Genomic DNA, 14681 nt, shown 5'->3' with positions numbered 1-14681 from the left:
AGTCTCCCCTGTTAATGGAAAGAACTTCCCTACATTCACCCTATCTAAGCCATTCATTATCTTGTCCCTCTCTTTTCCTGAGCTCGCCCGCCCCGCCCGCCCCCCCCCCCCCCCCCCCCCCCTTCAGGCCTCTGTTCCCAACCCTTTGACCGATTGTGACTGCTTTCTCCTGAACAGGGCTGTTCTTCCCCGATTGTTGTGAAGTTTGCTGACACACAGAGGGATAAAGAGCAGAAACGAATTGCTCAGCAGCTCCAACAGCAAATGCAGCAGCTTAATGCAGCCACCATGTGGGGTAACCTGGCAGGGCTGAACACACTTGGACCCCAATATCTAGCTGTGAGTATTGGGGCGGTCACAGAGTGCGAATGGGCCATTTATCATTTTCGTATTCGGGAGGAGAATTGTGGGACAATAATACTACTTCTGAGCTGCTGTTGAGATGAGAATGTTCCAGTGTCTTCTCCATGTGTGTTCCTGTATGCACACCATTTTGCTGTCTGCCCTGCCTGCATCCGCCTTCCCCGAATACACTTACCCCACTAGCCCCACAGATGTCGTCGTCTCTCCCCACTCCCTCCCAGCTAAGAACAGGAACAGGCCCTCCAAGCCTGCACGGATCATGATGCCTGTATAAAACATCACTTTCGGGGTCCGTATCCCTCTATTCCCATCCTATTCATGTATTTGTTAAGATGCCCCTTAAACATCACTATCATACCTGCTTCCACCACCTCTCCGGCAGCAAGTTTCAGGCACCCACTACCCTCTGTGCAACAATTGTGTCCCTCGTACCATGAACCTATGTTCCCAAGGAATTGCTTTTTCCACCCTGGGAAAAAACTTCTGACTGTCCACTCTGTCCAAGCCCCATATAATTTTGTGAGGCGTAAAATCCACGCAGACATGGGGAGAATATGTAAACTCCACCCGAACAGTGACCCGGTCGGGATCAAACCCGGGTCCTCAGTGATGTAGGCAGCAGTGCTAACCACTGTGCCACCGTGCTGCCTGTCTCCTCATAGCTAATACCCTTCAGACCAGGCACCAACCTGGTAAACATCTTCTGTACTCTCGCCACATCCTTCTGGTTGTGTGGTCTAACTAATGTTCTGTACAACTGCAGCATGACTTGTCAATTTTTAGACCCAACCGATGAAGCCAAACATGCTGTATGCCTTCTTGACTACCTCATCCACCTGCGTAGCCAGTGACCTGTGGACTTGTACACCCAGATTCCTCTGCCTGACAATACTCTGAAGGTTGCTGCCATTTAGTGTATACTGCCCACCTGTATTCGACATTCCAAAATGCATTACCTCGCGTTTGTCCGGATTAAATGCCACCTGCCATTTCTTCACCCAAGTCTCCAACCGATCTACATCCTTCTGTATCCTCTGACAACCCTCACCACTATCTGCAATTCACCAACCTTTGTGTCGTCGGTGAACTTACTAATCAGACCAGTTACAGTTCAAATAATTTATATACACTACAAGCAGCAAAGTCCCAGCACTGATCCCTGCGGCACACCATTAGTCACAGCCCTCAATTAGGAAAAGCACCCTTCCAATGCTACTCTCTGCCTTCTTTAACTGAGTCAATTCTGTATCCATCTTGGAAGCTACCTCTGATCCAGTGTGACTTCACCTTCTGTACCAGTCTACCATGAGGGACCTTGTCAAAGGCCTTACTGAAGTCCATGTAGACAACATCCACTGCCCTACCTTCATCAATCATCTTCGTAACTTCCTCAAAACACCCGATCAGGTTAGTGAGGCACGACCTCACCTTCACAAAACCATGCTGCCTCTCGCTAATGAGTCCATTTGTTTCCAAATGGGAGTAAATCCTGTCCTGAAGAATCTTCTCCCATAATTTCCCTACCACTGACTAAGGCTCACCGGGCTGTAATTTCCTGGATTATCCTTGCTACCCTTCTTAAACAAAGGAACACCTTTGGCTAATCTCCAGTCCTCTGGGAGCTCACCTGTAGCCAATGAGGATACAAAAAATACTGTCTTGTCCGCAGAATTTTCCTCCCTTGCTTCCCTCAGTATTCTGGGGTACATCCAGGATGTTTTTCAAGGCGCCCAATACCACCACCTTTTTTGATATCGACATGACCCAGACTATCTACACCCCCTTCCCTAGACTCATCATCCACCAAGTCCTTCTCTTTGATGACTACTGATGCAAAGTACTCATTTAATACTCTCTCATTTCCTCTGGCTCCACACATAGATTCTCTCCTCTGTCGTTGAGTGGGCAAACCCTCTCCCTGCCTGCCCTCTTGCTCTTTATACAAGTATAAAAAGCCTTGGGATTCTCCTTAATCCTTTTATGACCTGCTTTAGCCCTCCTGACTCCTTGCTGAAGTTCCTTCCTACTTTCTTTATATCCCGTAAAGTTTTCATCATTCCTTGCTTCTAGCCCTTGCAAATGTTTCCTTTTTGTTTTTGACTAGGCTCACAATATCCCTCGTTATCCAAAGTTCCCAAAACTTGCAATACTTATCCTTCATCCTCACAGGAACATGCCGACCCTGAATTCTTATCAACTGATGTTTGAAAGAATCCTACATGTCAGACGTTGATTTACCCCAATCTAAATTCTTCAGTTCCTGCCTAAAGTTGTTATAATTAGCCTTAATCCAATTTAGCACCTTCACCCGAGGACCACTCTTATCTTTATCCGCAACTTACTGAATTATGGTCACTGTTCCTGAAATGCTCCCCTATTGAAACTTCGACCACCTGGCCGGGCTCATTCCTCAATACCAGGTCCAGTACAGTCCCTTCCCTCGTTGGACTATCTACACATTGTTTCAAGAAGCCCTCCTGGATGCTCCTTGCAAACTCTGCCCATCCAAGGCCCTAGCACTAAGTGGGTTCCAGTCGATACAGGGAAAGTTAAAATCACCCACCACAATAACCATATTGTTTACAAAATCTGTCCACATATGAGCTCCTCTATCTCCCGTTGGCTATTTTCGGTAATCCAAAGCACAAAGGGACTTGGGAGTCCTTGTTCAAGATTCTCTTAAGGTTAACATGCAGGTTCAGTCGGCAGTTAGAAAGGCAAATACAATGTTAGCATTCATGCCGAGAGGGCTGGAATATAAGAGCAGGGATGTACTTCTGTGGCTGTATAAGGCTCTGGTCAGACCCCATTTGGAATATTGTGAGCAGCTTTGGGCCCCGTATCTAAGGAAGGATGTGCTGGTCTTGGAAAAGAACCAGAAGAGGTTCACAAGAATGATTCCTGGAATGAACAGTTTGTCGTATGAGAAACGGTTGAGGACTCTGGGTCTGTACTCGTTGGAGTTTAGAAGGATGGGGGGGGGGATCTTATTGAAACTTACAGGATACTTAGTGGCCTGGATAGAGTAGATGTGAGAGGATGTTTTCTCTTGTAGGAAAAATTAGACCCAGAGGACACAATCTCAGACTAAAAGGACGATCCTTTAAAACAGAGATAAGAGGAATTTCTTCAGCCGGAAGGTGGAACTCTTTGCCGCGGAAGGCCATGGAGGTCAAATCACTTGCGTGTCTTTAAGAAAGAGATAGATAGGTTATTGATTAATAAGAGGATCAGGGGTTATGGGGGTGCGAAATCGGGTTGAATGGCGGAGTAAACTCGATGGACCGAGTGGCCTAATTCTGCTCCTCGGTCTTATGGCTGTTTTATAATAGTAATCTTTATTGTCACAAGTAGGTTTACATTAACACTGCAATGTGACGATACTGTGAAAAGCCCCTAGTCGCCACACTCCGACGCCTGTTCGGGTACACGGAGAATTCAGAATGTCCAATTTACCTGACAGCACGTCTTTCGGGACTTGTGGGAGGAAACGCACCTGGAGGAAACCCACGCAGACACGGGGAGAACGTGCAGACTCCGTACAGACAGTGACCCAAGCTGGTAATCAAACCTGGGACCCTGGCGCTGTGAAGCGACAGTGCTAACCACTGTGCTGCCCATACTGTAGTAAACCCCTAACATTGCGACTGCACCCTTCCTATTCCTGAGCTCTGCCCATATTGCCTAGCTCCATGAGCCCTCTGGGTGTCCTGCAGTACAGCTGTGATATTCTTTTTAACCAGTCATCCCCCACTCTTTTACACCCCCCTCTATCCCATCTGAAGCATCTAAATCCTAGAATGTTTAACTCCCAATCCTGTCCTTCCCTCAACCAAGTCTCTGTAATAGCAGCAACATAGTTCCAAGTACTCCAAGCTCTTTATTTCTCGCATTGAAACAAATGAAACAAAGACCACCAGTCCCGCTGTGTTCAGTAACATCTCCTTGCCTGCTCTTCTTCTCAGTCTTACTGGCCTTATTCACTTGGTCCCCCTCAGTTATTTCTCCTCTTGACCCACTGCTCCAGTTCCCACCCCTGCCACAGTAGTTTAAACCCTCCCCTATGACACTAACAAACTTTGCGGCCAGGATACTTATGCCCCTCCAATTTAGATGCAACCCGCCCTTCTTGTACAGATCCCACCTGCCCCGGAAGAGCTCCAAAATGATCCCGACATCTGAAACCCTCCCTCCTACACCAGCTGTTTAGCCATGTGTATAGCTGCACTATCTTCCTATTTATAGCCTCACTGGCACTTGGCCCAGGGAGTAATCCTGAGATTACAACCCTCGAGGTCTGATTTTTTAATTTACTAACCAACTCCTTGAAGTCCCCTTGCAGGACTATGGCACCCTTCCTGCCTATGTCTTTAGTACCAATGTGTACCATGACCACTGGCTGTTCATCCTTCCCTTCTAAAGAATGCCTCGTTCAGAGACAAACCACAAAGAACAAAGAAATGTACAGCACAGGAACAGGCCCTTCGGCCCTCCAAGCCCGTGCCGACCATGCTGCCCGACTAAACTACAATCTTCTACACTTCCTGGGTCCGTATCCCTCTATTCCCATCCTATTCATATATTTGTCAAGATGCCCCTTAAATGTCACTATCGTCCCTGCTTCCACCACCTCCTCCGGCAGCGGGTTCCAGGCACCCACTACCCTCTGCGTAAAAAACTTGCCTTGTACATCTACTCTAAACCTTGCCCCTCTCACCTTAAACCTATGCCCCCTAGTAATTGACCCCTCTACCCTGGGGAAAAGCCTGGACCCTGGCACCAGGGAGACAACATAACATCCTGGAGTCTCTTCCATGTCTACAGAAGTGCCTGAGTGTGCCCCCTTACTATAGAATATCTTATAACTATCGCTCTTCTATTCTTTGTCCCTCCCTGCTGAACAACAGAGCAAGCTGTGGTTCCACTGCTCTGGCTGCTGCTGTTGTTGTCCCCTGACAGACCACCCCCCCGAACAGTATCCAAAATGGTATACTTGTTAGCGAGGGAGACAGCCACAGGGGATTCCTGCACCCACTGTCTGCTCCTCCATGCGGCCATCCATCTATCTGCCTGTACCTTGAGTGTGACCACATGTCTAAAATTCCTGACTATGGCATTTTCCACCCCTGCAAGCACCTAAGTGTATCCAACCAATCTATGCGGTCTGTGAAGAGCTGCAACTTCCTGCAGATGTAGTTGTCTGGAACACTGGAAGCTTAATCAACCTCCCACATCTCACTGGTGACACGCTGACATTTCTAGCACTACTTAATGAATTGATTTAAAATATTATTTTCAAATTGAGTGAAGACTCCTTACCAGCCAATCCGGTCACAGGTTTCCTGTGACGTCACTTTCCGGTTTTTTTTTTCACTCTAGGTACTCACCGCTCTGGTACCCCACCCTCTAAGACTGCTCCCTGGAACTCGGCCACGGATCTCTCCTCTCCCCACGCACTCTTTTACCCTGTGTCTCCACCACTCTTGTTGCGTTCTGAGGGCAGACTCCCTCCCCCGCCCCACCCCGGCTCCCACCTTTCCCTAGCGGCAGGTCTCTGCCGATGGTCTCTCAAGTTTCACCAGCCAGCTCACCTCCTTGCACCTCCTGCGTGCCTGCTCGTTCCCAATCTCACCCATTCGGGTGGCAACTGTCCCCCTACATCGCGTCGTCTGGGTCTCCCCCCCCCCCCAAACAGCCACCACCTCCAAATGTCCGCTGTCCCGATTTCCTTCGGCGCCCTTGCCCTGACTTGATGATCACACTGTACCATGCTTTTCTGGCCTACGTGTGAATCCCGACTCGCAGCAATCCAATTGACTCTAAAATGCCCTCTGAGATGGCCTCCTGGGAAATCACTCAGTTAAGGGCAACAAATGCTGATCTTGCCAGTGATGGCCCCATCTGTTGAATTTATTAAGATAGAAGATAGAACATAGAGCATTACAGCGCAGTACAGGCCCTTAGGCCCTCGATGTTGTGCCGACCTGTGAAACCACTCTGAAGCCCATCTACACTATTCCCTTATCGTCCATATGTCTATCCAATGACCATTTGAATGCCCTTTGTGTTGGCAAGTCTACTACTGTTGTAGGCAGGGCATTCCACGCCCTTACTACTCTCTGAATAAAGAACCTACCTCTGACGTCTGTCCTATATCTATCACCCCTCAATTTAAAGCTATGTCCCCTTGTGCTAGACATCACCATCCGAGGAAAAAGGCTCTCACTGTCCACCCTATCCAATCCTCTGATCATCTTGTATGCCTCAATTAAGTCACCTCTTAACCGTCTTCTCTCTAACGAAAACAGCCTCAAGTCCCTCAGCCTTTCCTCATAAGATCTTCCCTCCATACCAGGTAACATTCTGGTAAATCTCCTCTGCACCCTTTCCAATGCTTCCACATCCTTCCTATAATGCGGCGACCAGAATTGCACGCAATACTCCAAATGCGGCCGCACCAGAGTTTTGTACAGCTGCAACATGACCTCATGGCTCTGAAACTCAATCCCTCTACCAATAAAAGCTAACACACCGTACGCCTTCTTAACAACCCTCTCAACCTGGGTGGCAACTTTCAGGGATCTATGTACATGGACACCGATCTCTCTGCTCATCCACACTGCCAAGAATCATACCAGTAGCCCAGTACTCTGTCTTCCTGTTATTCCTTCCAAAATGAATCACCTCACACTTTTCTGCATTAAACTCCATTTGCCACCTCTCAGCCCAGCACTGTAGCTTATCTATTTCCCTCTGTAACTTGTAACATCCTTCTGCACTGTCCACAACTCCACCGACTTTCGTGTCATCTGCAAATTTACTCACCCATCCTTCTACGCCCTCCTCCAGGTCATTTATAAAAATGACAAACAGCAGTGGCCCCAAAACAGATCCTTGTGATACACCACTAATAACTGGACTCCAGTCTGAACATTTCCCATCAACCACCACCCTTTGTCTTCTTCCAGCTAGCCAATTTCTGATCCAAACTGCTAAATCACCCTGTATCCCATGCCTCCGTATTTCCTGCAGTAGCCTACCGTGGGGAACCTTATCAAACGCTTTACTGAAATCCACATCAACTGCTTTACCCTCATCCACCTGTTTGGTCACCTTCTCAAAGAACTCAATAAGGTTTGTGAGGCACGACCTACCCTTCACAAAACCGTGTTGACTATCTCTAATCAAATTATTCCTTTCCAGATGAGTATACATCCTCCCTTCTAAACCCTTGCAAGATTTTGCCCACAACAGAAGTAAGGCTCACTGGTCTATAGTTACCGGGGTTGTCTCTACTCCCCTTCTTGAACAAGGGGACAATATTTGCTATCCTCCAGTCTTCCGGCACTATTGCTGTAGACAAAGATGACTTAAAGATCAAAGCCAGAGGCTCAGCAATCTCCTCCCTAGCTTCCCAGAGAATCCTAGTATAAATCCCATCCGGCCCAGGGGACTTATCTATTTTCACACTTTCCAGAATTGCTAACACCTCTTCCTTATGAACCTCAAGCCCTTCTAGCCTAGTAGCCTGAATCTCAGTATTCCCCTCGACAACATTGTTTTTTTTCCTGTGTGAATACTGACGAAAAATATTCCTTTAGCACCTCTACTATCTCCTCGGACTCCAAGCACAACTTCCCACTACTGTCCTTGACTAGCCCTACTCTTACCGTCGTCGTTCGTTTAATCCTGACATATCTATCGAAAGCTTTAGGGTTATCCTTGATCCTACCTGCTAAAGACTTCTCATGTCCCGTCCTGGCTCTTCTTAGCTCTCTCTTTAGGTCCTTCCTAGCTAACTTGTAACTCTCAAGTGCCCTAACTGGACCTTCATGTCTCATCTTTACATAAGCCTCCTTCTTTCTCTTGACAAGTGTTTCGACTGCTTTAGTAAACCACGGTTCCCTTGCTCGACCACTTCCTCCCTGCCTGACAGGTACATACTTATCAAGAATACGCAGTAGCTGTTCCTTGAACAAGCTCCACATTTCCATTGTGACCATCCCCTGCAGTTTTCCTCTCCATCTGATGCATCCTATGTCTTGCCTCATCGCATCATGATTGCCTTTCCCCCAGATATAACTCTTGCCCTGCGGTATATACCTATCCCTTTCCATCACTAAAGTAAACGTAATTGAATTGTGGTCACTATCAGCAAAGTACTCACCTACCTCCAAATCTAACACCTGTCCGGGTTCATTACCCAGTACCAAATTCAATATGGCCTCGCCTCTCGTTGGCCTATCTACATACTGTGTCAGGAAACCCTCCTGCACACAGTGGACAAAAACGGACCCATCTAAAGTACTCGAACTATAGCGTTTCCAGTCAATATTTGGAAAGTTAACGTCCCCCATAACAACTACCCTGTTGCTTTCGCTTCCATCCAGAATCATCTTTGCAATCCTTTCCTCTACTTCTCTGGAACTTTTCGGAGGCCTATAGAAAACCCCTAACAGGGTGACCTCTCCTTTCCTGTTTCTAACCTCAGCCCATACTACCTCAGTAGACGAGTCCTCATCAAACTTCCTTTCTGCCACCGTAATACTGTCCTTGACTAACAGTGCCACCCCTCTCCCTCCTTTACCACCTTCCCCGAGGTTACTGAAATAACTAAACCCAGGCACCTGCAACAACCATTCCTGTCCCTGCTCTATCCATGTCTCCGAAATGGCCACAACATCGAAGTCCCAGGTACCAACCCATGCTGCAAGTTCACCCACCTTATTCCAGATGCTCCTGACATTGAAGAAGACACACTTTTTTTTTAAATTAAATATTTTATTGAAAATTTTTGGTCAACCAACACAGTACATTGTGCATCCTTTACACAATATTATAACAACACAAATAACAATTACCTATTTTAGAAACAAAAAATGAATAAATAATAAATAACAAAAATGAAAACTAGCCCTAATTGGCAACTGCCTTGTCACAAGTAACACTCTCCAAAAATGTAATTTAACAGTCCAATATATAATTATCTGTAGCAACGACCTATACATACTATACAGTATATATTAACAACCCTGAGCGTCCTTCTGGTTCCTCCTCCTCCCCCCCCCCCCCCCCCCCGATCCTGGGCTGCTGCTGCTGCCTTCTTTTTCCCATTCCGTCTATCTTTCTGCGAGGTATTCGACGAACGGTTGCCACCGCCTGGTGAACCCTTGAGCCGACCCCCTTAGGACGAACTTAATCCGCTCTAGCTTTATAAACCCTGCCATGTCATTTATCCAGGTCTCCACCCCCGGGGGCTTGGCTTCTTTCCACATTAGCAATATCCTGCGCCGGGCTACTAGGGACGCAAAGGCCAAAACATCGGCCTCTCTCGCCTCCTGCACTCCCGGCTCTTGTGCAACCCCAAATATAGCCAACCCCCAGCTTGGTTCGACCCGGACTCCTACTACTTTTGAAAGCACCTTTGTCACCCCCATCCAAAACCCCTGTAGTGCCGGGCATGACCAAAACATATGGGTATGATTCGCTGGGCTTCTCGAGCACCTCGCACACCTATCCTCCACCCCAAAAAATTTACTGAGCCGTGCTCCAGTCATATGTGCCCTGTGTAATACCTTAAACTGAATCAGGCTTAGCCTGGCACACGAGGACGACGAGTTTACCCTGCTTAGGGCATCTGCTCACAGCCCCTCCTCGATCTCCTCCCCCAGCTCTTCTTCCCATTTCCCTTTTAGTTCATCTACCATAGTCTCCCCTTCGTCCCTCATTTCCCTATATATATCTGACACCTTACCATCCCCCACCCATGTCTTTGAGATCACTCTGTCCTGCACCTCGTGTCGGGAGCTGCGGGAATTCCCTCACCTGTTGCCTCGCAAAAGCCCTCAGTTGCATATACCTGAATGCATTCCCTTGGGGCAACCCATATTTCTCGGTCAGCGCTCCCAGACTCGCGAACTTCCCATCCACAAACAGATCTTTCAGTTGCGTTATTCCTGCTCTTTGCAACATTCCATATCCCCCATCCATTCCCCCCGGGACAAACCTATGATTGTTTCTTATCGGGGACCCCCCCAAGGCTCCAGTCTTTCCCCTATGCCGTCTCCACTGTCCCCAAATCTTCAGTGTAGCCACCACCACCGGGCTTGTGGTGTAGTTCCTCGGTGAGAACGGCAATGGGGCTGTCACCATAGCCTGTAGGCTAGTCCCCCTACAGGATGCCCTCTCTAATCTCTTCCACACCGCTCCCTCCTCCTCTCCCATCCACTTACTCACCATTGAAATATTAGCGGCCCAATAATACTCACTTAGGCTCGGTAGTGCCAGCCCCCCCCTATACCTGCTACGCTGTAAGAATCCCTTCCTCACTCTCGGGGTCTTCCCGGCCCACACAAAACCCATGATGCTCTTTTCAATCCTTTTAAAAAAAGCCTTCGTGATCACCACCGGGAGGCACTGAAACACAAAGAGGAATCTCGGGAGGACCACCATCTTAACCGCCTGCACCCTCCCTGCCAGTGACAGGGATACCATATCCCATCTCTTGAAATCCTCCTCCATCTGTTCCACCAACCGCGTTAAATTTAACCTATGCAATGTGCCCCAATTCTTAGCTATCTGGATCCCCAGGTAACGAAAGTCCCTTGTTACCTTCCTCAACGGTAGGTCCTCTATTTCTCTACTCTGCTCCCCTGGAGGCACCACAAACAACTCACTTTTCCCCATGTTCAATTTATACCCTGAAAAATCCCCAAGCTCCCCAAGTATCCGCATTATTTCTGGCATCCCCTCCGCCGGGTCCGCCACGTATAGTAGCAAATCGTCCGCATACAAAGATACCCGGTGTTCTTCTCCTCCCCTAAGTACTCCCCTCCACTTCTTGGAACCCCTCAACGCTATCGCCAGGGGCTCAATCGCCAGTGCAAACAATAATGGGGACAGAGGGCATCCCTGCCTTGTCCCTCTATGGAGCCGAAAATATGCAGATCCCCGTCCATTCGTGACCACGCTCGCCACTGGGGCCCTATACAACAGCTGCACCCGTCTAACATACCCCTCTCCAAAACCAAATCTCCTCAACACCTCCCACAAATAATCCCACTCCACTCTATCAAATGCTTTCTCGGCATCCATCGCCACTACTATCTCCGTTTCTCCCTCTGGTGGGGCCATCATCATTACCCCTAACAACCTCCGTATATTCGTGTTCAGCTGTCTCCCCTTCACAAACCCAGTTTGGTCCTCGTGGACCACCCCCGGGACACATTCCTCTATTCTCATTGCCATTACCTTGGCCAGGACCTTGGCATCAACATTTAGGAGGGAAATAAGTCTATAGGACCCGCATTGTAGCGGGTCCTTTTCCTTCTTTAAGAGAAGCGATATTGTTGCTTCAGACATAGTCGGGGGCAGTTGTCCCCTTTCCTTTGCCTCATTAAAGGTCCTCGTCAGTACCGGGGCGAGCAAGTCCACATATTTTCTATAGAATTCGACTGGGAATCCATCCGGTCCCGGGGCCTTTCCCGCCTGCATGCTCCTAATTCCTTTCACCACTTCTTCTACCTCGATCTGTGCTCCCAGTCCCACCCTTTCCTGCTCTTCCACCTTGGGAAATTCCAGCCGATCCAAGAAGCCCATCATTCTCTCCCTCCCATCCGGGGGTTGAGCTTCATATAATTTTTTATAAAATGTCTTGAACACTCCATTCACTCTCTCCGCTCCCCGCTCCATCTCTCCTTCCTCATCCCTCACTCCCCCTATTTCCCTCGCTACTCCCCTTTTCCTCAATTGGTGTGCCAGCAACCTGCTCGCCTTCTCCCCATATTCGTACTGTACACCCTGTGCCTTCCTCTATTGTGCCTCTGCAGTGCCTGTAGTCAGCAAGTCAAATTCTACATGTAGCCTTTGCCTTTCCCTGTACAGTCCCTCCTCCAGTGCTTCCGCATATTGTCTGTCCACCCTCAAAAGTTCTTGCAGCAACCGCTCCCGTTCCTTACTCTCCTGCTTCCCTTTATGTGCCCTTATTGATATCAGCTCCCCTCTAACCACCGCCTTCAACGCCTCCCAGACCACTCCCACCTGGACCTCCCCATTATCATTGAGTTCCAAGTACTTTTCAATGCACCCCCTCACCCTTAGACACACCCCCTCATCTGCCATTAGTCCCATGTCCATTCTCCAGGGTGGGCGCCCTCCTGTTTCCTCCCCTATCTCCAAGTCCACCCAGTGTGGAGCGTGATCCGAAATGGCTATAGCCATATACTCCGTTCCCCTCACCTTCGGGATCAATGCCCTACCCAGCACAAAAAAGTCTATTCGCGAGTAGACTTTATGGACATAGGAGAAAAACGAGAACTCCTTACTCCTAGGTCTGCTAAACCTCCACGGGTCTACACCTCCCATCTGCTCCATAAAATCTTTAAGTACCTTGGCTGCTGCCGGCCTCCTTCCAGTCCTGGACTTCGACCTATCCAGCCCTGGTTCCAACACCGTATTAAAATCTCCCCCCATTATCAACTTTCCCATCTCTAGGTCCGGAATGAGTCCTAGCATCCGCCTCATAAAATTGGCATCATCCCAGTTCGGGGCATATACGTTTACCAAAACCACCGTCTCCCCCTGTAGTTTGCCACTCACCATCACGTATCTGCCCCCGTTATCCGCCACTATAGTCTTTGCCTCGAACATTACCCGCTTCCCCACTAATATAGCCACCCCCCTGTTTTTCGCATCTAGCCCCGAATGGAACACCTGCCCCACCCATCCTTTGCGTAGCCTAACCTGGTCTATCAGTTTCAGGTGCGTTTCCTGTAACATAACCACATCTGCCTTAAGTTTCTTAAGGTGTGCGAGTACCCGTGCCCTCTTTATCGGCCCGTTCAGCCCTCTCACGTTCCACGTGATCAGCCGAGTTAGGGGGCTTCCTACTTGTCGATTAGCCATCACCTTTTTCCAGCTCCTCACCCGGTTCCCACCCAGCTGTATCTCCCCCAGGCGGTGCCCCCCCCGCCCATCCTCTCCCATACCAGCTCCCCCCTCTCCCCAGCAGCAGCAACCCAGTAATTCCCCCCTCCCACCCCCCCCGCTAGATCCCCCGCTAGCGTAATTACTCCCCCCATGTTGCTCCCAGAAGTCAGCAAACTCTGGCTGACCTCGGCTTCCCCCCGTGACCTCGGCTCGCACCGTGCGACGCCCCCTCCTTCCTGCTTCTCTATTCCCGCCATGATTATCATAGCGCGGGAACCAAGCCCGCGCTTCTCCCTTGGCCCCGCCCCCAATGGCCAACGCCCCATCTCCTCCACCTCCCCTCCTCCCCCCATCACCACCTGTGGGAGAGAGAAAAGTTACCACATCGCAGGATTAGTACATAAAACCCCTCTTTGCCCCCCACATTCGCCCCACCACTTTGTTCGAACGTCCTTTTTAATAACCCGCTCATTCCAGTTTTTCTTCCACAATAAAAGTCCACGCTTCATCCGCCGTCTCAAAGTAGTGGTGCCTCCCTCGATATGTGACCCACAGTCTTGCCGGTTGCAGCATTCCAAATTTTATCTTCTTTTTATGAAGCACCGCCTTGGCCCGATTAAAGCTCGCCCTCCTTCTCGCCACCTCCACACTCCAGTCTTGATAAACGCGGATCACTGCGTTCTCCCATTTACTGCTCCGAGTTTTCTTCGCCCATCTAAGGACCATTTCTCTATCCTTAAAACGGAGGAATCTCACCACTATGGCTCTGGGAATTTCTCCTGCTCTCGGTCCTCGCGCCATCACTCGGTATGCTCCCTCCACCTCCAACGGACCCGCCGGGGCCTCCGCTCCCATTAACGAGTGCAGCATCGTGCTCACATATGCCCCGACGTCCGCTCCCTCCACACCTTCAGGAAGACCAAGAATCCTCAGGTTGTTCCTCCTTGCGTTGTTTTCCAGTGCCTCCAACCTTTCCACACATCGTTTCTGATGTGCCTCCTGCGTCTCCGTCTTCACCACCAGGCCCTGTATGTCGTCCTCATTCTCGGCTGCCTTTGCCTTCACGACCCGAAGCTCCCGCTCCTGAGTCTTTTGTTCCTCCTTTAGCCCTTCGATCGCCTGTAGTATCGGGGCCAACAGCTCTTTCTTCATTTCCTTTTTGATCTCTTCCACACAGCATTTCAAGAACTCTTGTTGTTCAGGGCCCCATGTTAAACTGCCACCTTCCGACGCCATCTTGGTTTTTGCTTGCCTTCCTTGCCGCTGTTCTAAAGGATCCACTGCAATCTGGCCACTTTCTCCTCCTTTTTCCATCCGTATCCAGGGGGGATTCCCTTCTGGTTTACCGCACAGTGTTTTTAGCCGTCAAAATTGCCGTTGGGGCTCCTATC

At 49.3% G+C, this 14681-nt stretch overlaps 1 protein-coding gene across 6 annotated transcripts in view; it reads left to right on the top strand.

Annotated features, from left to right (window-relative positions):
- Nucleotides 1–14681, top strand: part of LOC140430920 (CUGBP Elav-like family member 1) — a 192197-nt gene that overhangs the window by 130540 nt on the left and 46976 nt on the right. For all 6 annotated transcript variants that reach the window (XM_072518727.1, XM_072518724.1, XM_072518725.1 and 3 more), the window contains exon 8: nucleotides 178–339. In XM_072518727.1, coding sequence (XP_072374828.1) covers nucleotides 178–339 — 162 coding nt within the window. The remainder of the gene's footprint in view (nucleotides 1–177; nucleotides 340–14681) is intronic.

This window comes from Scyliorhinus torazame, chromosome 10, assembly GCF_047496885.1.
Source record: "Scyliorhinus torazame isolate Kashiwa2021f chromosome 10, sScyTor2.1, whole genome shotgun sequence".
In the NCBI taxonomy this organism is placed as follows: domain Eukaryota; kingdom Metazoa; phylum Chordata; class Chondrichthyes; order Carcharhiniformes; family Scyliorhinidae; genus Scyliorhinus; species Scyliorhinus torazame.
This window is presented reverse-complemented; position numbering and strand designations above follow the sequence as displayed.